At 39.1% G+C, this 27,038-nt stretch overlaps 1 protein-coding gene across 1 annotated transcript; it reads right to left on the bottom strand.

The window, feature by feature from the left end:
- Positions 1-19,689: 19,689 nt before the first annotated feature.
- On the bottom strand, positions 19,690-20,421 carry LOC145804037 (uncharacterized). The gene has a single exon (XM_082897453.1). It carries the CDS (start codon positions 20,419-20,421, stop codon positions 19,690-19,692), a length of 732 nt encoding a protein of 243 aa, XP_082753579.1.
- Positions 20,422-27,038: the final 6,617 nt, after the last annotated feature.

Here is a 27,038-nt window from a genome sequence, read left to right on the forward strand (position 1 = left end):
CTCTCCTCTATCTGTCTCTCACTCATTTTTCTCTCTCTCACCACCCATCTCCTTTACCACCTTCACCACTACTGCAAACGCCATTCCACTACCACCATTACTACCACTGTCGCCACTTCACCTCTACGACTACCATTGCTACTACCATTGCCACCACTACCACTACTGCCACTATTATTACCATTACCTCTCATTCACCCTTGCCACTTCATCTACTCTACCACTACCACAACTTCACCACTAATCTCCTTCGCCACCACCGCCACCACCACCACCACCATCATCTCTTATCCACCACCTTCACCACTACTGCCATTACTACTACCACTACCTCTCGTTCACCCTTGCCACTTCATCTACTCTACCACTACCACAACTTCACCATTAATCTCCTTCGCCGCTACCACCACCACCACCATCATCTCTTATCCACCACCTTCACCACTATTGCCACTCTTTATCCTCTACCAAAAAAAAAAAAAAAAAAAATCATTAATTACAAAAAATATATATTTTAACAAAAAATATTTTTTTTTGACAACGGCAACTCCCGTCGGAAAAAAAAGAAAAAAAAAAAGAAAGTTAAACGACATTATTTTGTTATTTAAATTTCATTTCTAACAAAAAAAAAATATTTTTTATTCCCGTCTGTTTTTGTTTTCCATTCCCGCTCTATTGATCTCTCTCTTTATCTCTTCTATCCGTCTCTCACTCATCTCTCTCTCTCTCACCACCCATCTCCTCTACCACCTTCACCACTACTGCAAACGTCATTCCACCACCACCACTACTTCCACTGTCGCCACTTCACCTCTACGACTACCATTACTACTACCATCGCCACCACTCCACTACCACCACTACCACTACTACTACGTACCATTACCTCTCCTTCACCCCTGCCACTCCATCTACACTACCACTACCACAACTTCACCACTAATATTTTTCGCCATCACCACCACCACCACCATCATCTCTTATCCACCACCTCCACCGCTAATGTCGCTCCCTTTCCTCTACCACAAAAAAATAGTTCATGATTTTTACTAACCAAAAAAAATAGGCCGTAGAAAAATATTTTTCATTGACCACAGAAAATAAACTTTTATTTTAGTGGAAAATATTTTTCATTAAAATATTACCCCTACTTCTACCAAATAAAAAATAATAATAATATTTTTTTTAATTAAAATAAAAATGAAACAAATAAATTTTCAATCTTAGTAACTAAAAAAAAATGAAATTTTTTTCATTAACTACAAAAAAATTTATTTTAACAAAAAATAAATTTCTTTAACGACAGCAACCCGCATCACAAAAAAAGAAAAGAAGAGTTAAACGGTATTATTTTATTGTTTAAATTTTATTTGTGACCGCCCAAAAGAAAAGATTCACTACAACAAAAGTAATTTATGGTGACGAAAAGTAGTGAAGAAAATAAATTTTGTCACTAAATAAGAATAATTCGTGATGAATTATAAAATTTTGTCACGTATAATAAAAAAATAAAAATAATATGTGACGAAATTTATTTTCATCAACAAATACTTCTTTTTAGGTGAGGAAAAAGTAAGTTTCATCACCGAAGGTTTTCCCGCTAGTTTTTTTTGGGTGGCACCAAAATTTGAGACTTTTGGTGAAAAAAATTTGTCATTAATTATGAAATTATTAGCGAAGAATATATTTTCGTCACCAATTATTTTTAATATTTTATAATTATTAGCGAAGAATATATTTTCGTCACCAATTATTTTTAATATTTTAATATCATTTAGTGAGAAAAATATTTTTGTGGGCAATAACTTTTTAGTCTTTTGAGATCTTTTGGGGAAATAATTTATCTATTTTGGAGGGATAATTGAGCGGCAATGAAAAACAAATGGGCTATTCATTTCTTCCTCCTTTTGTCTAACAGTTTTCCTCTCTCTCCAAATTCCTTTACTCTTAGAGAGAGAGAGAGAGAGCTCGATCGATCCGTAGTTTTTGAATTAGCTATGGCGTGTACGAGCTTGGTGAATCAGTGGATCGGTTAGCAATCCTTCAATCAAGGGCCTGGATCTTCCTGTTGATTCGTCTCTCCTCGTGTCTCTGTCGTCCATGCCAAATCGTACTTCGACGAACTCGTCAAAACCGCCGTGAGTTCAAAATATGCATCATTGAGCTGAGTTCGTTTTTATTTATTTATTTATTTATTTTGGGTTTTAATTATTGAAAGCTGTGAAAGTCAAATTGATTGATGATATTTCTACTTGAATTTCATTGTTTACTATGCTAATTTTTTTGGTGTAGTTTGGATGTGATTAGTTTAGAAGGTGAACTTTTGTTGATTGGTATGAAATCAAGATTTGAAGATGTAATCTTATTTTTAATCATGGTTTATTAAATAAAATATTTCAGTCATGTTATAATTGATGGTTTGGTGTGGGCGTGGGATGGGTAGGTTCTTGTTTCTTTAATTTAAGCTTATATTGCTTCAATTTCGTTGAGTTGCTTTAGAATTTTTATGGATTTTAATCTTCACAATTTTTTTAGCTTCTAATCTGGCTTTATTGTTGATATGGTAAATAAATTTTGATTGTCTTCTTTATTGAGTGATTTAAAATCTTTGATTTATCATCGGAATTTTCAAGTTTTACGTATTTTTTGGGTTTTTTTTTCCCCTATAGTTAATGTATGTAGTTAGCCATGAGATTTATAAACTAAGGTTTCGATTCTGGTGATTTATGCATTGTTTCCTCAGATCGAACAGAGATTTGGCTTTTTATTTAAAACCGTGAAAAGTCCAAACACGATTCCATATTGCAAGAATGAAAACAAAGGCACAATTCAAACATCTATTTTGTAGCCCTTTCAATATTTCCAGTTTATAGCTATGTAAGAGTTTAGGTAGTTTATGAGATTGGGTAATTTTAGTTTTCCTCTGTATTAGTTGATCAGCAGAAATTCAGTGATTAACATCAAGAGAATGGCCATGTATACTATGTAAAATGTATGGCAAAAAACTAGACACGATGATGATGGTTTTGTTTTTTTTTTTTGTTTTTGTTTTGTTTTGTTTTGTTTTGTTTTTTTGTTTTTTTTTTTGTTTTTTTGTCATTGAACTATGCTAGCAATGTTATATGTTATTAATTTTACTATTTATAGGAATCATCATATGATATAATATCATATCATGTACCATATAAAAAAACAAATATATAAAGGGTTGGGAATGCTCTGTTTTTTTTGGTTCAAAAGAAAGGGAATTATCTTATTATTGTGTAGCTATTTGCTTTGTTCTTTTTTGCATTTATTAATGAAATTTGAACATTGAGAGCATTAAACTATTAGATATTGCTCTGGCATAGCCATAAGTTAGAACTGCTCTCCAATAGCTCTATTCATTTTATTTGTTTAAATATAAGATAATAACCATTACATTTATGGCATATTTGTTTAGATGGACGAGTCAAAGAGAACTACAATATAGTAAACTGTTAGTTCTAGAATGAATTGTTCTTAAATTATTTAGCTGAAAATGATATATATTTACCTATCAATCCAATTTTCATGAGACAACAGATTAATAAATTTGTTGGACATAGATTCCAATCACATACCTCATGCATCAATGATGAAATCAGATTCATTGATACAACATTCTCGTTTGAAAACTTAGTTATTTTAGTTGGTTTTTTTGACTTTTTGGCTACTTTATGAGATGAAAAAAAGTTGTGCTTGTGATGATTTGTGATTTTTATTTTTATTTTTTGTAGTTGAATAGGTACTTTGATCAATTAAGTTATAAGACAAACAAGATACATTAAAAACAAGATACAACAATCTGAAAATTTAACAATGTCAATGTGAGTATAATTTCTCTAGTAAAGAACAAATAACCCAAAAATATGTATGATAAATGAGTCATTCTATTAGTTTAAAATTTCAGTTTCAAGTGTTGACAAGGGATAAAATATTTGGTGAAGTCGATTTCCCTTTGATCATGCTCAAATTCAATGGAATGAAGTGCTTGAAATAATTTTTTGCTAGTGTAAAATGATTTTCTGTCTAATATTTGACGCAATTAGAAGATTGAATATTTAGGACTTTGCTTAACTTGATAATATTGTTTTCTGTTTTGCATAGCAACTGGAGTGAATTTCTTTGTTTTCTTAGATCAGTACTAGAAAATGGAATCATAGGAGACACTGATTCGACTTTGAAATCATGTTATTGTCACTTCATTGATGATATATTAATTAGTTATGATAATATACTATCTCACAAAATCAAAATCATGTACTTAATTAAGCAAATATTGAGTACAATTTGATCAAATCAATTACAATTTGATCAAATCTATAGATGTTTATGAAGGCACCTTCCATCACTATTTTGCCAAATGTCTCACAGTTCAACGGAATAATTGAGAGTATTGATAATGTAGGCTGTAGATTTGTAAGGGTGATTAGAACTTGGTTGGATATAACTTATGGGATAGTATTTCTGCTTTTCTGGTCTAGTTATAAATTGACAAAATAAAAAATATAATATATTTTTTTTGTTAGTGGCTCAAACTTAGCGTTATTTTTTTTTTTGTGTAATTGTCCAAAAAAAAAAGAAAAAATTGATGAGTTAACGAGTATTCATGGTTTTATGATATGTAGTTTTTGTTTTGTGTTTTCCATATGGACATATGTTTTTTATGCATTGCCTTCTTATGTAATATTTTGCATTGTCTTTTCAAGTAAATACTATGCGTTATATTTTATGTCTTATATATCAATTTATGCTGTTTAGTTGCCATAATGGCCCAACACTCACAGCCTCTTGATGTCAATGTAGAGGCACAGAAGGAGGCAGCCTCCCATTCTAGTGTCGGTAAGACATTAAAGTTATTTATATTAATGAGCTTTTTGTTGAGGATTGAGTGAACTTAGCTCTAAATTCTCTAGAGTGTTTTCCTTTTATCTTCTTGTGGGTTGATGGGTTTTTCCTTATTTATTGCTTTGGTTTTTGTTGAGGGTTGAGTGACAATAGACCTATATTTTTGCTTTGGTTTTATCTTATCTGGAAACAAAGAGGGAAAAAAAGCACACCCACATATACATTGATAAAATATCATCCCTAGGTGTATATATATTCTGTCACTGTAGTTGTTTTTGTGCGGGTTCAAAAGCACTTTTACATTATTGGAGGGTCAACCCCATTTTGTCCCTTGTGACGAGTAAGTGAAAAATTAATAATGGACTTGTTGGGAATGTCTTTTCTTGTGATACTTTTTGGCGGGCAAATATGATATGAGTGGTACATTTGAGGCATTTCTTTTGGCCCCATCTATTGTTGGATTAGAATTTTTGTCGAAAAAATGTGAATAAAAAGTTTTAAATAAAGGTTAAGTTTATGTAAATATTGTACAAAATATAATGTATTTGGACCTTTGTAATATATAGGAATAGCCGCCCTATGCTGTATATGTGGTGCTTTAATAGGTTAGAGGCTTCTCCTTTGTTTGCTAGTTTCTATGCTGCTTCTATTATGTTGTTTGCTGCTCCTGTGTTGGTGCTGCTTAGGTTTTCGGCATGCCATCTTTAAGGGCTGCTCTGGGTATTGGTGTTAGCCTTTGCTGGATCATGAGCTGATGCTGAGTGGCTGATGTTGTGTGGTTACTGCTAGTGCGGTTTGTGAAAGGGCTTTTCTTGAGTTTCTTCTCTAGTTTTGCTTCCTTTTTCTCTGTTAAGGGTTGTGCAAGTGTATTTTGTGATGTTTTTGGCTAGTCTATTGGATGTTGATAGCCCTTGTTTGTGCAAATGAACATTCCTTTGTGTCGTTTATTTTAGGATGATTCTCTTTGTAATTTATTTAGTTTAGTTTGTCCATTTGCTTTTGTTTCTCTTGGGTAGCTCTAGTTTTTTTAGTTTGGTGTTGTAAGGATCAATATTTGACATGCAAGGTGAATCGACGGATGTTAACAAAGCGGTGGCCACAAAATGTAGATGGAGCTTATACCTACAGACTATGAAAAAAAATACCCGAATCTTAAGAGTGGTAAGGGAGAGGAGTATGCTAAAAGCCACCCACCGCCTGAATGTGACCTCGAGAAATGGATAACGAAGATGAATGAGTCGAGTAAGGAGCATTTGGGGATGACATCAAGCATCATGGAGTTGCTTAAGAAACAAAGTTTCAATGGACAATTTAGAGGAGGAGGCATCCCATGAACTTGTAGATTGCCTTTTGGGTAAGTCTATCTTGTTTTATCTTTCATTTTTCTCATGTTGGTTAGTATATATTGGTTAAAGCACAACAGTTTAAGAAAGTTACCAACCTCTTATATCCATTTATGGTTGTAGTCATCTCAAATGTTGTAGATCCAATTGGAATCAACAGTGACAAGCTAATGTGTGAACCTATAACATCATCTGATCCAAGATTTTTAGTATCAAAATTGCAATATTGCCACATTGAACATTGCTTCTTTTTTTTTGTGTATGTGGAAGATGGATAATATCTTTTGTAGCTTTATACTATTTTTGCATAAGAGTATCCTTATTGTATGATTTTTAACCCTCAGGATAAAAGATGGAAATGCTGAAACACTCTATCCTAGATCATCCTTTGCCATCAATTGTACTGGTAAAGGTTTATTTACGTACATTTCTTTTGAGTGCACTGTGTTTTTTCACTTCAAGGTGGTTTTGAAAATTTAAAGCTTCTTTGATTCTCTTTTCAGGTGATGTCTGCAAAGGAGATGTTGTTTTGTTTACACAGAAAGTATACAAGAAGTAACTCACTGGTTTCAGCTCTTGTTTTCCTTCTGTATATGAATCTCTTGATTTCCATCGTAGTTTGTAAATCATATTTGCTCGGTAAATGAAGGAGCTAATTCCGAACAGGTTTATATCCAAACAGGTTTGGAAAGAGAACTATTGCTGGGAGAGTTGTTAAGGAAAGCTATGGTGCTGCCAAACAACTATAGCGATCCGGGGTTTACCCTTGTTGTACAGTGATCCGGACATGTGTCCGTGGATGTTGGTAGTTGTTTATTATCTTGTTTACATCCTTTTTACTTAGTATTTGAGTTATGGGATGTGTTGGGTGGGTTTGTTACAGGTTGGTCGAGTTTAGAAACCAAAACTAGTTGCCCAGATTTTGGCCTGTACGCTCGAGCGGGGGTTTTGGCGCTCGAGCGGGGATTGCACCCATCCAGTATTTCCTGTGCAGTGTTGGACGCTCGAGCGTGGTATTGGCCGCTCGAGCGGGGTTGTCTGAGTGACGCTCGAGCGTATAGTTGGAAGCTCGAGCGGAGGCCTGGTTCTGTAAAAGTGCTGGGAGAGTGCATTCTGCGCTCGAGCGGGAGTTTGTGCGCTCGAGCGGAAGTCTGTGAGTGGCCGCTCGAGCGGGGTGTTTTACGCTCGAGCGGGAGACTGGGTTTAAATCCCGAATTTGTGACTTTTCAAATCACTTTTTGCTTTCTCTTCTCTCTCTTACTTTTCCAAAATCACCATTGTTGAGCCTCTCACTCTAGACTCTACCTTCTCTCTAGGTTTTGATCTAGTAGGAGTGATTTGCTCACCTTTGGCCTTTACAAAAAAGTTGTTGATCGTCGAGGGCTACATTTTAATCTGAAAATCTCGGGTTTTGGAGCACGTTGGGTTTTGTCGTCTTCTCCTTTGGGGCTCCGGATTTGAGGTAGGGATATCCTACTCCTCTCTATGGGTTTTGTCTTTAAATTTTGGCATTTTGAGATGTTGGTGTTGGTTTGGTAATTTTGTGAAAGTTTGGGGGCTTTTGTGTAATTTTACAAAAGTTGGGGTTTTATTCATAATAAACCTAGATGCATGTTTGGGATAGAGAATTGGAATAAATGTTGAATCGTTGATGAAAATGGGACCTAAGGGTTGAAATGTTAATTATGGGATTTGACCTAATTACATTGTTTAATTAATTGGGATAATTAATTGTGAAGAGTGAGGAAATGAAATGTTGATTGAATAGCCATTGTGCATTTATTTTCTGTTTAGAAATAACTGCTTTGGGGCTATCGGTGGAGGATAGTCGTTATTGTTGTAGACAATGCATGATGATTAGGCAAACTGAAACTAATCAATAAAATGTGTCATGAAACTTGACGATTGATAGAATACATTAACTGTATGTATTGGGTGATTGTATATAGAACCATTGTGTTTGTATATGTTATGTGTAGAGGAGGAGATAGGGGATGTACTCCGCGGTTTAGGGGAAGATAGGGGATGTACCTCTAAACCAGATAGTGTTGGGAGAAGACAGGGGATGAACTCCGTAGACACAGCTCATATGCTTGTCTAGAGAAGTGAAGATAGAGCTTATATGCTTATCTTTGTGATGTGTGGATATAGCTTTTATGCTTATCTGTGGATATTGTGGTTATACATATCTATTGTAGAATGTGGATATAGCTTATATGCTTATCTGTGGATATTGTTGTTATACATATCTGTTGAGAATGTGGGTAGTGCTTATATGCCTATCCGTTGAAAAAGAGAAAATGAAAGGAAACTTGGACTCATAAGTCGTATGACATAAATATGTGATTTATGTGATTGTATCAGTGTTGGCCATCTATCAATTGCTAATATTTTAGTCATTGTTCATGGTTGGTTTAGTGTATTTCTACTGGGCTGTGGCTCACCCTATATGGGAATATCATTTTCAGGTGCAGGAAGCATGCCACCTCCAAGGACATAGCTGGGAGGCTAGAGGCGGACATATTTTTCTCGCTTAACTTTTAATGTATTACATGTAACTTCAAGCCAAGGGCTTAATGTGTAAACGAGTTGGTACCCTTTTGTTGTAACCAAGTGTTAACTTGGAAAGCTGTAAGCCCGTAGGGCATTTTGTTTTGATGTTAACATGTAATACATATGTATATGGAACTCTAATGAATAAAAGAATGTGGTTGGTTTGTATGTAAATGCATGTCTTATCTGATGGGTTAATGTTGTTATTTTGAGGGCGTTACAACTTGGTATCAGAGCGTACCGGGTTCGAATACTTTGGGTACGTGGGAAGTGATTAGGATCACAATGGGTTTGTCTCGCTTGATAGAGACTTAGATGTAGTAGCATATGCTATGTGCCTAATTGATAACATGCTTATGTGACTATGTGGGTATGGGATTTAATTTCTGGGATGCTGATTGGATCCTTGAGTTTCCGAGAGTCTTGTTGGAAAAGCACTTGATCAATGCTGTTTCTAACCGGAACTCTAGTAACGTCTCGGGACTATCATTATCCGGAAAAGAAATTCGTAAGTGCTTATGTGTTTATGTGCTTACGTGGAGTGAATTACTGTTGTCCATGCATTAGGACGTGAGTGTTTAGTTTCGGCACATTTGTGAATGTGCTAACATTCTGTGTTACCTTTATTAGGATGTCAGGACGAGGAAGAGGTGCTAGGCGTGGTAGACCTACGAGGCAGGAAGTACCGTTACAGGGTGAGATTCCGGCAGTGCAAGAGGGAGTTGGTCAGGCCAATGTGGCTGAGCCGGTGGGTCAGCAGGCTATGGGTGCCTTGGCCAGAGAGATAGCAGGAGCTTTGGGTATTCTTAGAGCTAGGAATCAGGCATCTGAGGCAGGGCCTTCTTTCTTGAAGAGGGAGTTCTTCCGGTCTAATCCGGATGAGTTTATCGGGGATCCGAAGGAGCCACTGAAGGCAGATGAGTGGCTAGAGCAGATGAGTAAGACGTTCAAGATGCTTGGCATCGAGGACGGAGCACTGAAAGTGATCTTGGCATCCTTCCAACTGAAGGGAGATGCGGGTCAGTGGTGGAAGTATGAGAAGGCTCGTGTTGGTGGTACTTGGGAGGCGTTTGTAAATGCTTTCCAGGAGAGGTTTTTATCGGCAGTGGCTAGGGAGAAGCTGAGGGATCAGTTTAGCCGGCTTAATCAGCAGGGCTTGTCAGTGGCCGAGTTTGAGGCTACTTTTACCAGTCCGTCCAGGTTTGCACCGGAACTGGTGGCGTCTGAGGAACGCCATTGCTATGAGTTTGAGCGGAAGTTGAGGCGGGGCCTCAAGTTGAGAGTTGGTGGGTCTTATATCCGAGAGTATAGACACCTAGTGGATGCTGCTGCTCATATGGAGATCATGATGCAGGAGGAGGATGAGGGGCAGAGAGGCTCCAAGAGGAGTCAAGATAGCCAGGGTGATGGCAGGAGGCAGAGGGGTTCTAACCCTCAGCAGTCGCAGGGTGGTGTTGCTAGATCGACCTTCCCAGTGCCGAGTGCAGGTTCCGGGAGAGGTGGTCAGGGGGAATTCACCTGCTACAAGTGTGGCCAACTGGGTCACAAGGTTTCTGTTTGCCCGCAGAAGGGTGGAGGTCAGAGAGCTGCTTCTTCTTCAGCTAGACCACAGAGTCAGAGTTCGGGCAGGGGGCAGCCCTTGTCTTGTTATCAGTGTGGACAGCCTGGGCACCTGAAGAGGTTTTGCCCACAGTTGAGTGCCACTTCGGGAGCGTCTGGTTCTAGGCAGACGCAGGGTTTTCAGCCAGCTCAGTCTGTGCAGGCCTCGAGGGCCAATCAGGGAGCTTCGTCATCCCAGTCTGTGCAGCAGTCTTTTGCTCCGAGAGGTGAGCAGGTAGACCAGGGGCCTACGGGGCGCGTGTATGCTGTTACCGCGCAGGATTTAGTACCGGCTCCATCAGTAGTGAAAGGTACTTTTCTGTTTTGCAACTCGGTTGCTAATGTGTTGATAGACACGGGTGCATCTCATTCTTTTGTATCTGCTGCATTTGCATCTGTTTTGGAATTGGAGTTAGCACAGTTAGCATCTCCTATTTGTGTGGTATCGCCTTTGGGTGGTGAGTTGATCCTGAAACAGGGTGTTAGAGGATGTGATATAGAGGTCGCCGACTATAGGCTTCCTTTTTCGTTTGTTGTCATGCCCATGAAGGGTTTTGATGTTATTTTGGGTATGGACTGGCTATCGTCATACCGGGCTGTTATTGATTGCTACCGCCAGAGGGTCACGTTATGTACCTTGAGCGGGGAGTGGTTCCACTTCTTGGGAGACCGGGTTGGTAGTATTTTGCCACCGGGGTATGATTCGCGAGGGCGAAGTGAGCTTAGTGGTTTACTTGCTAGCTTTGAGAGTAGTGAGTGTGATGAGACACAGATTGTGTTGCCGAGGGTGGTTTGTGAGTATTCGGATGTTTTTCCCGAAGACCTTGTTAGTTTGCCACCTCACCGAGAGATAGAGTTCTCTATTGATTTAGTGCCCGGCACGGCGCCGATTTCTATGGCACCTTATCGTTTTGCTCCAGCAGAGTTGGTTGAGTTGAAAGTTCAGCTCCAGGAATTGCTCGATAAGGGCTTTGTTCGCCCTAGTGTTTCGCCGTGGGGAGCACCGGCCCTCTTTGTTAAAAAGAAAGATGGTGCCTTGAGATTGTGTATTGACTACCGGAAGTTGAATCGGGCTACGGTTAAGAATAAGTACCCTATGCCCCGTATAGATGATTTGTTTGACCAGTTGAAGGGTTCCCGTTGTTTCTCTAAGATAGACTTGAGATCGGGTTACCACCAGTTGAGGGTCAGGGAGGAGGATATTCCGAAAACGGCATTCCGTACGCGGTATGGCCATTATGAGTTTCTGGTGATGCCATTTGGGGTTACCAATGCACTGGCAGTCTTTATGGACTTGATGAATCGGATTTTCCGGGAGTTCTTAGACCGATTTGTGGTTGTCTTCGTGGACGACATTCTTATTTATTCGCCTTCTGAGGAGGAGCACGCGGAACACTTGAGAGTGGTGCTTGAGTTGCTTAGAACCCATAGGCTGTATGCGAAGTTTGGGAAGTGTGAGTTCTGGCTGAGGGAAGTCAAATTCTTAGGCCACGTGGTATCCGGGGAAGGGGTGTCTGTTGATACATCCAAGGTTGAGGCAGTGCAAGATTGGGCACAGCCTAAGAGTGTGTTTGAGATCCGCAGTTTTCTGGGATTAGCTGGGTATTACCGTCGGTTTGTGAAAGATTTCTCCAGGTTAGCGTCACCGTTGACTAGACTGACTCGGAAGGGAGTCAAGTTTGTGTGGAGTGAGACTTGTGAAAATTCGTTCCAAGAGTTGAAAATTAGATTGACCACCGCTCCGGTGTTGATTATTCCGGAGAGAGGGTTGGGTTATGCGGTTTATTGTGATGCCTCACGGGAGGGTTTGGGTTGTGTGTTGATGCAAGAACGGAAAGTGGTAGCTTGTGGCTCACGTCAGTTGAAAATACACGAGAAGAATTACCCCACACACGACCTAGAGTTAGCAGCAGTGATCTTTGCCTTGAAAATCTGGAGGCACTACCTTTATGGTGAGAAGTTCGAGGTGTTCTTGGACCACAAGAGTTTGAAGTATCTGTTTACACAGAGAGACTTAAATTTGAGACGGAGGAGGTGGATGGAGTTCATCGAGGATTATGATTTTGAGTTACATTATCATCCGGGAAAGGCCAATGTTGTGGCCGATGCCCTTAGTAGGAAGACCATTAGTGATGTAGCTTGTATAGCCATCCGGGAATGGGAGATGTTGGGAGCACTTGGTGAGCTTGATTTGCTACTAGGCGAATCTGTTGAGGCGGCGGCCTTGTTTTCTGTTGTTGCGCAGCCTACACTTGTGATTAGAGTGTTAGAGGCACAGAGAGGTGACCTTGAGGTAGAATCCCTCCGAGAGAAGATCTCCAGTGGGAAAGTTGAGAAGGGTTTGACGGTGTATCGCGACCTGAGTGTGAGATACCGAGACCGTTTGTTTGTACCGGAGTCTTGCCGTGAGGAAGTACTTCGAGAGTTTCATCATTCGCGCCTTGCGGTGCATCCGGGAGGTACTAAGATGTACCAGGATTTGGGTCGCCATTTTTGGTGGCGGGGTATGAAGAGAGATGTGGCTGTTTTCGTATCGAAGTGCCTTACTTGCCAGCAAGTGAAGGCCGAGCATCAGAGGCCAGCGGGTTTGTTGCAACCCTTGCCTATTGCCGGGTGGAAGTGGGAGCATATCACTATGGACTTCGTTGTAGGTCTTCCGAGGACTCAGCGGGGTAGTGATGCTATTTGGGTGGTTGTAGACCGGTTGACTAAGTCGGCGCACTTTATTCCTATGCGCGTGAGAGATTCGGTGGATCATCTTGCCGATTTGTATATTCGGGACGTAGTGAGATTGCACGGGGTCCCAGTGACGATCATCTCAGATAGAGATCCTCGTTTTACTGCTAGGTTGTGGCAGAGTTTGTAGAGTGCCTTGGGCACTAAGTTGACCTTTAGTACGGCTTATCATCCTCAGACTGACGGGCAGTCCGAGCGTACTATTCAGATCCTCGAGGATATGCTTCGGGGTTGTGTCCTGGACTTCAATGGGACGTGGGAGAGGCACTTGCCTTTGGTAGAGTTTGCCTACAACAACAGTTTTCAGTCTAGCATCGGTATGGCACCGTTTGAGGCCTTGTATGGCCGACCTTGTAGGTCTCCAGTTTGTTGGGCCGAGGTGGGTGATGCACCTTTGTTGGGTCCGGAGTTGGTTAGGGAGACGACGGGGAAAGTTGAGCTTATCCGTAGGAGGCTTGTTACAGCCCAGAGTCGGCAGAAATCTTATGCTGACCGTAGGAGGAGGCCTTTGGCGTTTGAGGTAGGTGATCATGTCTTTCTAAAGATATCACCTAGGCGAGGCTTGATGAGATTTGGGAAGAGTGGGAAGTTATCCCCTCGGTTTATTGGTCCTTTTGAGATCCTTGAGAGGATTGGTGAGGTTGCTTATCGGTTAGCCTTACCGCCGCAGTTGTCCGGAGTGCATGATGTGTTTCATGTGAGTATGCTTCGGAAGTATGAGCCAGATCCATCACATGTGTTGGATTGGACCGATTTAGAGGTAGATGAGGATGCCTCGTATGAGGAGAGACCGGTTCGGGTCTTGGATAGGCGGGATCAGGTCCTGCGTGGCAAGACCATTCCTTTGGTGAAAGTTTTGTGGAAACATCACGGAGTGGAGGAAGCCACTTGGGAACGTGAGTTGGAAGTCCGAGAGAAATATCCGGACTTGTTTGTTGACATGTAATCTTGTAATTAAATTTTGTTGAACTTAAGAGCTTTTATATATGTCTTAAGTTGTGAAACATTGAAAATGTTTTGGTTATTGGAAGTATGTTTTGGCACTTGCCTCATATGGAAGTTGAATGTAACATTGTATATGTTGAATATATTGTTGAAATTGGAAAGTTAATGCATAATGCTAATGCATGTTGAAAGTACATATGTTGTTTACATATTGTGAAATGCCTCTTGTTAAAAGGAGGGGGTGACCGGTAATGGGTCGAATTGTTGAATGTTAAAATGTAACATTGTTTAAAGTGGAGAAAAACTTGTTTTTGAAAACTTGTGCTTAATTTCGGGGACGAAATTCTTTAAGGGGGGGAGGTTATAGCGATCCCGGGTTTACCCTTGTTGTACAGTGATCCGGACATGTGTCCGTGGATGTTGGTAGTTGTTTATTATCTTGTTTACATCCTTTTTACTTAGTATTTGAGTTATGGGATGTGTTGGGCGGGTTTGTTACAGGTTGGTCGAGTTTAGAAACCAAAACTAGTTGCCCAGATTCTGGCCTGTACGCTCGAGCGGGGGTTTTGGCGCTCGAGCGGGGATTGCACCCATCCAGTATTTCCTGTGCAGTGTTGGACGCTCGAGCGTGGTATTGGCCGCTCGAGCGGGGTTGTCTGAGTGACGCTCGAGCGTATAGTTGGAAGCTCGAGCGGAGGCCTGGTTCTGTAAAAGTGCTGGGAGAGTGCATTCTGCGCTCGAGCGGAAGTTTGTGCGCTCGAGCGGAAGTCTGTGAGTGGCCGCTCGAGCGGGGTGTTTTACGCTCGAGCGGGAGACTGGGTTTAAATTCCGAATTTGTGACTTTTCAAATCACTTTTTGCTTTCTCTTCTCTCTCTTATTTTTCCAAAATCACCATTGTTGAGCCTCTCACTCTAGACTCTGCCTTCTCTCTAGGTTTTGATCTAGTAGGAGTGATTTGCTCAGCTTTGGCCTTTACAAAAAAGTTGTTGATCGTCGAGGGCTACATTTTAATCTGAAAATCTTGGGTTTTGGAGCACGTTGGGTTTTGTCGTCTTCTCCTTTGGGGCTCCGGATTTGAGGTAGGGATATCCTACTCCTCTCTATGGGTTTTGTCTTCAAATTTTGGCATTTTGAGATGTTGGTGTTGGTTTGGTAATTTTGTGAAAGTTTGGGGGCTTTTGTGTAATTTTACAAAAGTTGGGGTTTTATTCATAATAAACCTAGATGCATGTTTGGGATAGAGAATTGGAATAAATGTTGAATCATTGATGAAAATGGGACCTAAGGGTTGAAATGTTAATTATGGGATTTGACCTAATTACATTGTTTAATTAATTGGGATAATTAATTGTGAAGAGTGAGGAAATGAAATGTTGATTGAATAGCCATTGTGCATTTATTTTCTGTTTAGAAATAACTGCTTTGGGGCTATCGGTGGAGGATAGTCGTTATTGTTGTAGACAATGCATGATAATTAGGCAAACTGAAACTAATCAATAAAATGTGTCATGAAACTTGACGATTGATAGAATACATTAACTGTATGTATTGGGTGATTGTATATAGAACCATTGTGTTTGTATACGTTATGTGTAGAGGAGGAGATAGGGGATGTACTCCGCGATTTAGGGGAAGATAGGGGATGTACCTCTAAACCGGATAGTGTTGGGAGAAGACAGGGGATGAACTCCGTAGACACAGCTCATATGCTTGTCTAGAGAAGTGAAGATAGAGCTTATATGCTTATCTTTGTGATGTGTGGATATAGCTTTTATGCTTATCTGTGGATATTGTGGTTATACATATCTGTTGTAGAATGTGGATATAGCTTATATGCTTATCTGTGGATATTGTTGTTATACATATCTGTTGAGAATGTGGGTAGTGCTTATATGCCTATCCGTTGAAAAAGAGAAAATGAAAGGAAACTTGGACTCATAAGTCGTATGACATAAATATGTGATTTATGTGATTGTATCAGTGTTGGCCATCTATCAATTGCTAATATTTTAGTCATTGTTCATGGTTGGTTTAGTGTATTTCTACTGGGCTGTGGCTCACCCTATATGGGAATATCATTTTCAGGTGCAGGAAGCATGCCACCTCCAAGGACATAGCTGGGAGGCTAGAGGCGGACATATTTTTGTCGCTTAACTTTTAATGTATTACATGTAACTTCAAGCCAAGGGCTTAATGTGTAAACGAGTTAGTACCCTTTTGTTGTAACCAAGTGTTAACTTGGAAAGCTGTAAGCCCGTAGGGCATTTTGTTTTGATGTTAACATGTAATACATATGTATATGGAACTCTAATGAATAAAAGAATGTGGTTGGTTTGTATGTAAATGCATGTCTTATCTGATGGGTTAATGTTGTTATTTTGAGGGCGTTACAACAACAACATACATTTACAGTAAGTTTAGGACATGTGTAGTGATGACTCGCTCAATTACTCAAGCCTCTCTTTTGCTAATGAAATCAATAATCTAGTGTTTTTTTCCTTTTCAATTTCCTTGAGTTAAACATTGTCATAGTTCATCCCTTATAAGTTTTTTTGCACAAAAATTCAGGATCTCCCTTTGTTTTGTCTTTATTAGAAGTTATTGTTCTGCCCCTATTTCTGTGGGTCACCTATTATTTCCTAACTAGTGACAAATGGTAGATGTCTCCAATTGAGGTTAGAGGATTAACACAAGTTGTGTAAGAAGGCAACTATTGATCATAAATCTAGAGACACTTTCTAAGTAGAGCAACCATATTTTTATGTGGATTCAATGTACCCCCAGTACTGTCACTACAAATCTACTACTGTTCTAGATGCCAGATTTTTACCATCTACCTTATCTTTTCTACTTTCACATAGGGATTAACCTGATGAAATGATGTCCTGACCGAACATATTCTATGTAACAGCATGAGGTGACATTGGATGAAATTTTAACATTATGCTATTTGAAAGATGGATACCCTTGTTATGGTTATAATATTGTTGTCTTCACTCTATTTATCCTTGTTTCTATGATCGGTAAAATACATCCTTTTCAGACTTTGATTATGATATATGTATTACTATTGTTCAGTGAACTGACTGAAATGTTAAAACTATTTGCAGACATACTTGGGGATCCAAATATTCAGGTTTTATTTCAAATACACTAAGTACTCTGCTGACGAAAAGGTAAGGTCATTTATGCTAGTTCATTATTTCAACCTTTTGGGTGTAAATGCATTTTGTGTAGGCCTTGAACACTGAAGCCCAATTGCCATTTTGGTCACTTTTGTGATGTACTAGATTTATGTAAATGGCAGTAGCAGTGTCTATTGTGGGATTGAATTTATGTTTAGCTGGCAATACTATTTTATACCTGCAGAACTGCCTGAAGTAAGCATGTAGTTTGACCTTTTTTTTTGGGTGGGCTGCATTCAAGTAATCTTCTACTCACTTTTGAACATAATAGGTTTTGATTCAGGTTGCCTCCTTAACTCATTGAACTGAAAATTAACACAAATAATAAGTTCTAGATATATATATATATATATATATATATTAAAGTCTTTGAATGTCTATTTTTCTTCTTTTGAGATAAGTTATTTAAATGGCTGGTTTGGCATGCCTACCTAAAATCTGTTTAGTGTTAAGGCTAGGCACTGGCTGCATTGATCTGACGAGAATTTGATAGGGCTCAAATTGAAAAGCAAACTATAATTTTGCTGGAATTTGAGCTTCAGTATTTCTATACTTTAAACTGTTGGACCAATTGATGTCATAACAAATCATCCAGAGGTATAGCTATTTGACCACATCATAGCTGCAGTGTGAATTTGTCAAGGCAGCATAGGAGCTCAAAACATGTGAATTTGGATACTATTCTAACCATCCTGCCCCCACTGAAGGGCAAGGTTGCATGGTCTAAGACTATTAAAACATAGCAAGATAATTGTTAATTCTTGACATTGGTATACTTCCAAAGTTGGTTTCACAAATGGGCCTAAGTTGTACTTGAGGTGCATGGTGCAGAATCTAAGATATGATATCGTTGATGAGATCCGTATGAGCTACTTTTTCTGCCTAAAAAATATGATTTCAGCAAATAATGTCATGGTCCAACAGAAAATTGGGTTCATATAAGAGTTAAGATATACTAATTGAATGAATTGATAATTACAAGTCTCCTACTTCAATTTTTGCGAATTGCTTTTATATGTTGTATGTGATGGATTTCATTGACATGCACAGAGAGAAGTCCTGGATAGTGAGGACCTGTTATTGTTTGTCACTTACATGGACAAACTTTAATTGTGGAGAATTTGCTATTTCAATAGAGTATTTTGTCATGGTTGAAAATCATATAATTCTCGTATATTTGACAGTTACAATCTTTAAAGTATCTATCTGTGGCTGATCCTATTCTTATAAAGATGTGCTTCATCTCAAGTTATTAAATTAGGGAGCTGAAGGTTTAGATAAGGGGGTTGTATGCAAGTTGTTTCTTTTTAATTTGGTGTGCTGGGCTCTTATTATTTCCTCTACCTGGATTGCTCCCATACCAATTTGTAATTATTCAGGCTATGTGGTTTCTGCTTTTAAGACCAATAAGCTTTATTGATCCTTATTTGTTTTATAGTTTTTAGTGAGTTATATGTTGATATCATATGATTTGATTGTCCATATAATACTCCATTTTATCATTTATGTGATCCTTTCTGCATTGTTGCATATTGTCCTCTTTTGTGGTGCTGTTTTACTGATATTTGTGTGGAGAATCAAAATAATTATGTCATTTTTGGTGGCTGTGGGGAAAGGATTGGGGGCAGTTTAACAACTGGATAAATTACATTATTTTTGGTGTGATCTAAATGTAAGTTTATAAATTAATTAGTAAGTTTATTCATATGCTTCTGGCGGTTTTTAAATTAATTTGTTTTTTTATTTTTCAGGTCAGTAATTTCTTGGAGAGATGCAAAATATGGTCAAAGAATTCAAGAACTTACTTTTTTCAAGTTTTTTATTTTTTATTTTTTAATGTATGTAATCACAGTTAATTTTTTTTTTATTAATTTCTTTGTATATACTTTTAAACATTTAACTTTCATTTATGAAATATATGATATTATTTCATTCAATATATGGTTGTGATTCAAAATATAGTATATAGTGTGTATTATATTATTCAAATGCGCGTGCAAAAATAATATTGATTATTCTTTAAATATGTCAATTTTTTTTTTATCACAGGTTTTATTAGTTATTAATCACACTTAAAATGTGTGATCTAAATGTTTTTAATCACACTTAAAAGGTGTGATCTAAAGTTTTTAATCACACTTAAAAGGTGTGATCTAAATGTTTTTAACCACACTTAAAAGGTGTGATCTAAATGTTTTTAATCACACTTAAAAGGTGTGATCTAAATGTTTTTAACCACACTTAAAAGGTGTGATCAAAATGTTTTTAATCACACTTAAAAGGTGTGATCTAAATATTATTAATCACACTTAAAAGATGTGATGAAAACATTTTTTAATGACACTTAAAAAGTGTGATTAAAAATGACCATTTTTAATCACACTCCTAAAGACCACACTTTAATAAAACTTAAAAGGTGTGATTAAAAAACATACATCACACCAAAAAAGTGTGATCTTTATCTATATTTGTAGTAGCGGGTGCTGAAGTTCTCTGAATTATGCTTCTTAGCGGGTGGAGTAACGGATCTCTTTGACCACTGGTTGTTTTGTCTCTTCCCTTTCCACTCGGAAATCGGATTCTGGGCCGCAAGGTTTCCTTCTGCGATAACAGCCCTTTCTAGCACCTCAACATATGTGGGTAATTTTAGCATATTGACCCGGTCCAAAATGGCACCCCGTAATCCCCCTTCAAATTTTCGTGCCTTCTTGTAGTCTGTATCTACCATATGAGGGGCAAACCGAGCTAATTCAGCATATTGGGCCTCATATTCTGCAACAGTCTTATTTCCTTGTCTAAGAGTCTCAAATTCCGTCACCTTCTTATCTCGCATGCTTTGAGGAAAATACTTATCATAGAACAGCTCCAGAAATCTACCCCATGTTAAGTCCCGATGCACTGTTCTTGTGAGCATCCACCATCTTCGCGCCTCATCTTCAAGAGTGAAGGCGGCAAGTTGCACTTTCTGGGCTTCAGTACATGGAAACACTTCGAACAATTTCTCTATTCCCAGCACCCATGCTTCAGCTTTCATAGGTTCTATTCCCCCCTTAAATGCCGGTGGTTTCATCTTTTTAAACTCCTTTGTGAGAGCGATGGTTCGGTCCTCAACATGAACATCTTGTACTACAGGTGGAGGTACTGGTGGTGGTGGCGGTTGTTGCTGTTGTTGCCTTAGGGTCTCCGCCATGTCCATAATCATTCTTTCCATTCGGTCCAACCATGCTGAGGTAGCCTCGTCCGAATCTTCCACCCTCGTTCTCACCATAACCTACATAACATTCAATTATATCCGACAAACAAAATTCAAATTGTTAGCGTTAGCAAAGTACATTCTACGTTGCCATCGATCCTTCATACATTTTTAGGATGTCATGCATGATGCTTAAGGCTTTTCTAGACATCCTAAGGCTCAATGGATCTGTGTGTGTGGGATAGCAACTCGTGCTCTGATACCACTTGTCACACCCCTAACTTGCCCCTAAAAGTTTGGGCATGACCTAAACAGAAAATGACACTTAACCTGGTTACATAGAGGGGCCTGCCCGGAAGCTATAAAACATAATTGATAAAGGGCTATAAAACGTAATTGATAAAAAACCAGAAAGTATGACATCCATTGAGGTACTAAGTCATGCCAAGATCAAAACATTTCACAGGACAAGTACATCAAAAGCCAAAATGCATTTAAGAGTTAGTTATTTACAGGCACATACAAAACTAACCCTGAGATGGGGTATATAACAAAGTCATTAAGTACATAACGACTTAAGCCAATAGCAAAAGTATGAGTCATCATCTAACAACTCCACAAAAGTAGGGTCCCGACCCCAAGCTTGGCTGTGCCTAGGCTGACAAAAGTATGACGATGCCGAGCTAAGATCGACCTACTGGTTGATTACCTACAGAAACAGACATAACATAGGGTGAGCCAAGCTCAGTGAACAATAGTACTAGTATGCTTGTAAACATAATTAATGCTGAAATCGTGTAATCAGTCTGTCTCTGTACAGCTTGTTGGGATATCATAATCGGTTTATAATTGTCATATTGTGGCCCCTGGCCTAAGAACTTCACACATTCGGAAAGAGTCCTTGGGTTCACAATTTACATTCCATCACATAAACCTTTGGTTCTGTTTCAATCACAAGCTTACAATACATATTTCACACATCGGCCCTTGGCCTTATACTTTCATTGTTCACAAATGGCTCTTGGCCACATTGGTTCACAATTCACAGTTGACCCTTGGTCACGTAGTTTCACATTAGGGCTCTTAGCCACATTGACTCACAAATGGCCCCAAGCCACATTGGTTCACAAATGGCTCTAGGCCACATTGATTCACAAATGGCACTAAGCCACATTGACTCACAAATTCATAATTGCCTTGGTACATTCCATTAGTCACAAGCTTTCATATAAGACGTGTACAACTTCACAACCTTTTTCAATGTTTTCACAATTTCGTATCGAATCACTTATAGCAAATATATTATCTCATGCAAATCATTTCATGCCAACACAAGTTTAATAGTGAAATTCGTAACGTCAAGATATAACGTCAATATATAATATGATAATACTTTCTACAAGGTCACAACATCATTAACAATAAATACCGAGTAGGGGTACATTGAAGTACTATTACCCACTATGTTGTCGGTGCACTTCCTCTTGAGGCGTTTCCTTAAGCCCAAATCTCAATCTTCTTGAGGATCTTCTTCCTCTATCCCTTCACTTCTCAAGTCTGGAGTGATGAGTTCTCTCTCTTTCTTTTTTTTTTTTTTTTGTCAAATGACCAAGGTCATATATATGTACATCTATAAGGAGAGAATAATACGAAAATCTATCGTTTACATGGCCGAAATGGAAATTTCACAGAAGTGCTTAATATTACCTAAAAATTATGCTGATTCCAAATATATGATCAATTTTGATTTATTAAGCTGCTATGGCCCTCAATTTCTACTTTATCAGTCGAGTAGTAACAGATACATTTCTTTCCTAACCGATACATTTCATTCCACAAAGCATTACCACATAGTTACTTGACCTTATTCTCTTATGCAGCTTCATCTTAGTCATTTAATAGCACAGAATAAAGGACGGACATACATCACAAGCATATATAAGGGTCGGGTTGTTACATAAACCCTAATGCATGAGTCATGGCAAGTAAACACCGTAAGTACATATCAGCCATCATGCAAGAGTGTCCGAATAAGTGTCCAAGTGTTCGAACCCTAATGCATGAGAAATGGCAAACAAACACCATATTTACATATCTGCCATCATGCAAAAGGGTCCGAACACGTGTCCAAGTGTTTAAACCCTAATGCATGAGAAACGGCAAGTAACACCATAATTACATATCTACCATCATGCAAGAGGATCCGAATAAGTGCTGGGTGTCTAAACCCTAATGCATGAGAAATGGCAAGTAACACCATAATTACATATCTGCCATCACGCAAAAGGGTCTGAATAATTTTCCGAGTGTTTAAACCCTAATGCATGAGAAATGGCAAGTAAACACCATAATTACATATATGTCGTCATGCAAGAGGTTTCGAATAAGTGTCCTAGTGTTCGAACCCTAATGCATGAGAAGTGGCAAGTAAACACCATAATTACATATCTGCCATCCTGCAAGAGCGTCTGAATTAGTGTCCGAGTGTTTAAACCCTAATGCATGAGAAATGGCAAGTAAACACCGTAATTACATATCTGCCATCACGCAAGGGGCTCCGAATAAGTGTCCGAGTGTTCGAACCCTAATAGAAGAGAATTGGCAAGCAAACACCATAATTACACATCTGTCATCATGCAAGAGGGTCTGAATTAGTGTCCGAGTGTTTAAACCATATTGCATGAGACAAGGCAGGTAAACAACGTAAGTACATGTCTGTCATCATGCAAGAGGGTCCGAATAAGTGTCCGACTGTTCAAACCCTAATGCATGAGAAATGGCAAATAACGCCATAATTACATATCTGCCATGATGCAAGAGGGTCCGAATAAGTGCTGGGTGTCTAAACCCTAATCCATGAGAAATGGCAAGTAACACCATAATTACATATCTGCCATCACGCAAGAGGGTCTAAATAATTGTCCGAGTGTTTAAACCCTAATGCATGAGAAATGGCAAGTAAACACCATAATTACATATCTGCCGTCATGCAAGAGGGTCCGAATAAGTAATCGATTGTTCGAACCCTAATGTATGAGAAATGGCAAGTAAACACCATAATTACATATCTGCCATCATGCAAAACGGTCTGAATTAGTGTCCGAGTGTTTAAACCCTAATGCATGAGAAATGGCAAGTAAACACCGTAATTACATATCTGCCATCACGCAAGAGGCTCCGAATAAGTGTCCGAGTGTTCGAACCCTAATGGAAGAGAATTGGCAAGCAAACACCATAATTACATATCTGTCACCATGCAGGAGGGTCTGAATTACTGTCCGAGTACTTCAATCCTAATGCATGAGACATGGCAAGTAAACAACGTAAGTACATGTCTGTCATCATGCAAGAGGGTCAGAATATGTGTCCGACTGTTCGAACCCTAATGCATGAGAAATGGCAAATAACATCATAATTACATATCTACCATCATGCAAGAGGGTCCGAATAAGTGCTGGGTGTCTAAACCCTAATGCATGAGAAATGGCAAGTAACACCATAATTACATATCTGCCATCACGCAAGAGGGTCTGACTAATTGTCCGAGTGTTTTAACCCTAATGCATGAGAAATGGCAGGAAAACAGCATAATTACATATCTGTCGTTATGCAAGAGGGTCTGAATAAGTAACCGAGTCTTCGAACCCTAATGTATGAGAAATGGCAAGTAAACTCCATAATTACGTATCTGCCATCATGCAAAAGGGTCTGAATTAGTGTCCGAGTGTTTAAACCCTAATGCATGAGAAATGGCAAGTAAACACCGTAAGTACATATCAGCAATCATGCAAGAGTGTCCAAATAAGTGTCCGAGTGTTCGAACCCTAATGCATGAGAAATGGCAAATAAACACCATATTTACATATCTGCCCAAAAGGGTCCGAATATGTGTCCGAGTGTTTAAACCCTAATGCATGAGAAACGACAAGTAACACCATAATTACATATCTGCCATCATGCAAGAGGATCCGAATAAGTGCTGGCTGTCTAAACCCTAATGCATGAGAAATGGCAAGTAACACCATAGTTACATATCTGCCATCACGCAAGATGGTCTGAATATTTGTCCCAGTGTTTAAACCCAAATGCATGAGAAATGGCAAGTAAACACCATAATTACATATCTGCCGTCATGCAAGAGGGTCCGAATAAGTGTACGAGTGTTCGAACCCTAATGCGTGAGAAATGGCAAGTAAACACCATAATTACATATCTGCCGTCATGCAAGAGGGTCCGAATAAGTGTACGAGTGTTCGAACCCTAATGCGTGAGAAATGGCAAGTAAACACCATAATTACATATCTGCCATCCTGCAAGAGGGTCTGAATTAGTGTCCAAGTGATTAAACCCTAATGCCTGAAAAATGGCAAGTAAACACCGTAATTACATATCTGCCATCACGCAAGGAGCTCCAGATAAGTGTCCGAGTGTTCGAACCCTAATGGAAGAGAATTGGCAAGAAAACACCATAATAACATATCTGTCAGCATGCAAGAGGGTCTGAATTAGTGTCCGAGTGTTTAAACCCTAATGCGCGAGACATGGCAACTAAACACCGTAAGTACATGTCTGTCATCATGCAAGACGGTCCGAATAAGTGTCCGACTGTTCGAACCCTAATGCATGAGAAATGGCAAATAACACCATAATTACATATCTTCCATCATGCAAGAGGCTCCGAATAAGTGCTGGGTGTCTAAACCCTAATGCATGATAAATGGAAAGTAACACCATAATTACATATCTGCCATCACGCAAGAGGGTCTGAACAATTGTCCGGGTGTTTAAACCATAATTACATATCTGCCGTCATGCAAGAGGGTCCGAATAAGTAACCGATTGTTCGATCCCTAATGTATGAGAAATGGCAAGTAAACACCACAATTACATATCTGCCATCGTGCAAAACGGTCTGAATTAGTGTCCGAGTGTTTAAACCCAAATGCATGAGACATGGCAAGTAGACACCGTAAATACATATCAGCCATCATGCAAGAGCGTCCAAATAAGTGTCCGAGTGTTCGAACCCTAATGGATGAGAAATGGCAAATAAACACCATATTTACATATCTGCCATCATGCAAAAGGGTCTGAATATGTGTCCGAGTGTTTAAACCCTAATGCATGAGAAATGGCAAGTAACACCATAATTACATATCTGCCATCGTGCAAGAGAATCCGAATAAGTGCTGGGTGTCTAAACCCTAATGCATGAGAAATGGCAAGTAACACCATAATTGCATATATGCCATCACGCAAGAGGGTCTGAATAATTGTCCGAGTGTTTAAACCCTAATGCATGAGAAATGGCAAGTAAACACCATAATTACATATCTGTCATCATGCAAGATGGTCCGAATAAGTGTCCGAGTGTTCAAACCTTAATGCATGAGAAATGGCAAGCAAACACCATAATTACATATCTGCCATCCTGCAAGAGGGTCTGAATTAGTGTCTGAGTGTTTAAACCCTAATGAATGAGAAATGGCAAGTAAACACCGTAATTACATATCTGCCATCACGCAAGAGGCTCCGAATAGGTGTCCGAGTGTTCGAACCCTAATGGAAGAGAATTGGCAAGCAAACACCATAATTACATATCTGTCAACATGCAAGAGGGTCTGAATTAGTGTCCGAGTGTATAAACCCCAATGCATGAGACATGGCAAGTAAACACCGTAAGTGCATATCAGCCATCATGCTAGAGTCTCCAAATAAGTGTCGATTATTCGAACCCTAATGCATGAGAAATGGCAAACAAACACCATATTTACATATCTGCCATTATGCAAAAGGGTCCGAATATGTGTCCGAGTGTTTAAACCCTAATGCATGAGAAACGGCAAGTAACACCATAATTACATATCTGCCATCATGCAAGAGGATCCGAATAAGTGCTGCGTGTCTAAACCCTAATGCATGAGAAATGGCAAGTAACACCATAATTACATACCTGCCATCACGCAAGAGGGTCTGAATAATTGTCCGAGTGTTTAAACCCTAGTGCATGAGAAATGGCAAGTAAACACCATAATTACATATCTGTCGTCATGCAAGAGGGTCCGAATAAGTGTCCTAGTGTTCGAACCCTAATGCATGAGAAATGGCAAATACACACCATAATTACATATATGCCATCCTGCAAGAGGGTCTGAATTAGTGTCCAAGTGTTTAAACCCTAATGCATGAAAAATGGCAAGTAAACACCGTAATTACATATCTGCCATCACGCAAGGGGCTCCGGATAAGTGTCCGAGTGTTCGAACCCTAATGGAAGAGAATTGGCAAGCAAACACCATAATAACATATCTGTCAGCATGCAAGACGGACTGAATTACTATCCGAGTGTTTAAACCCTAATGCATGAGACATGGCAAGTAAACACCGTAAGTACATGTCTGTCATCATGCAAGAGGGTCCGAAGAAGTGTCCGACTGTTCGAACCGTAATGCATGAGAAATGGCAAATAACACCATAATTACATATCTGCCATCACGCAAGAAGGTCTGAACAATTGTCCGAGTGTTTAAACCATAATTACATATCTGCCGTCATGCAAGAGGGTCCGAATAAGTAACCGAGTGTTCGAACCCTAATGTATGAGAAATGGCCAG

This window comes from Camellia sinensis, chromosome 12, assembly GCF_055761805.1.
Source record: "Camellia sinensis isolate YWXY chromosome 12, ASM5576180v1, whole genome shotgun sequence".
In the NCBI taxonomy this organism is placed as follows: Eukaryota; Viridiplantae; Streptophyta; class Magnoliopsida; order Ericales; family Theaceae; genus Camellia; species Camellia sinensis.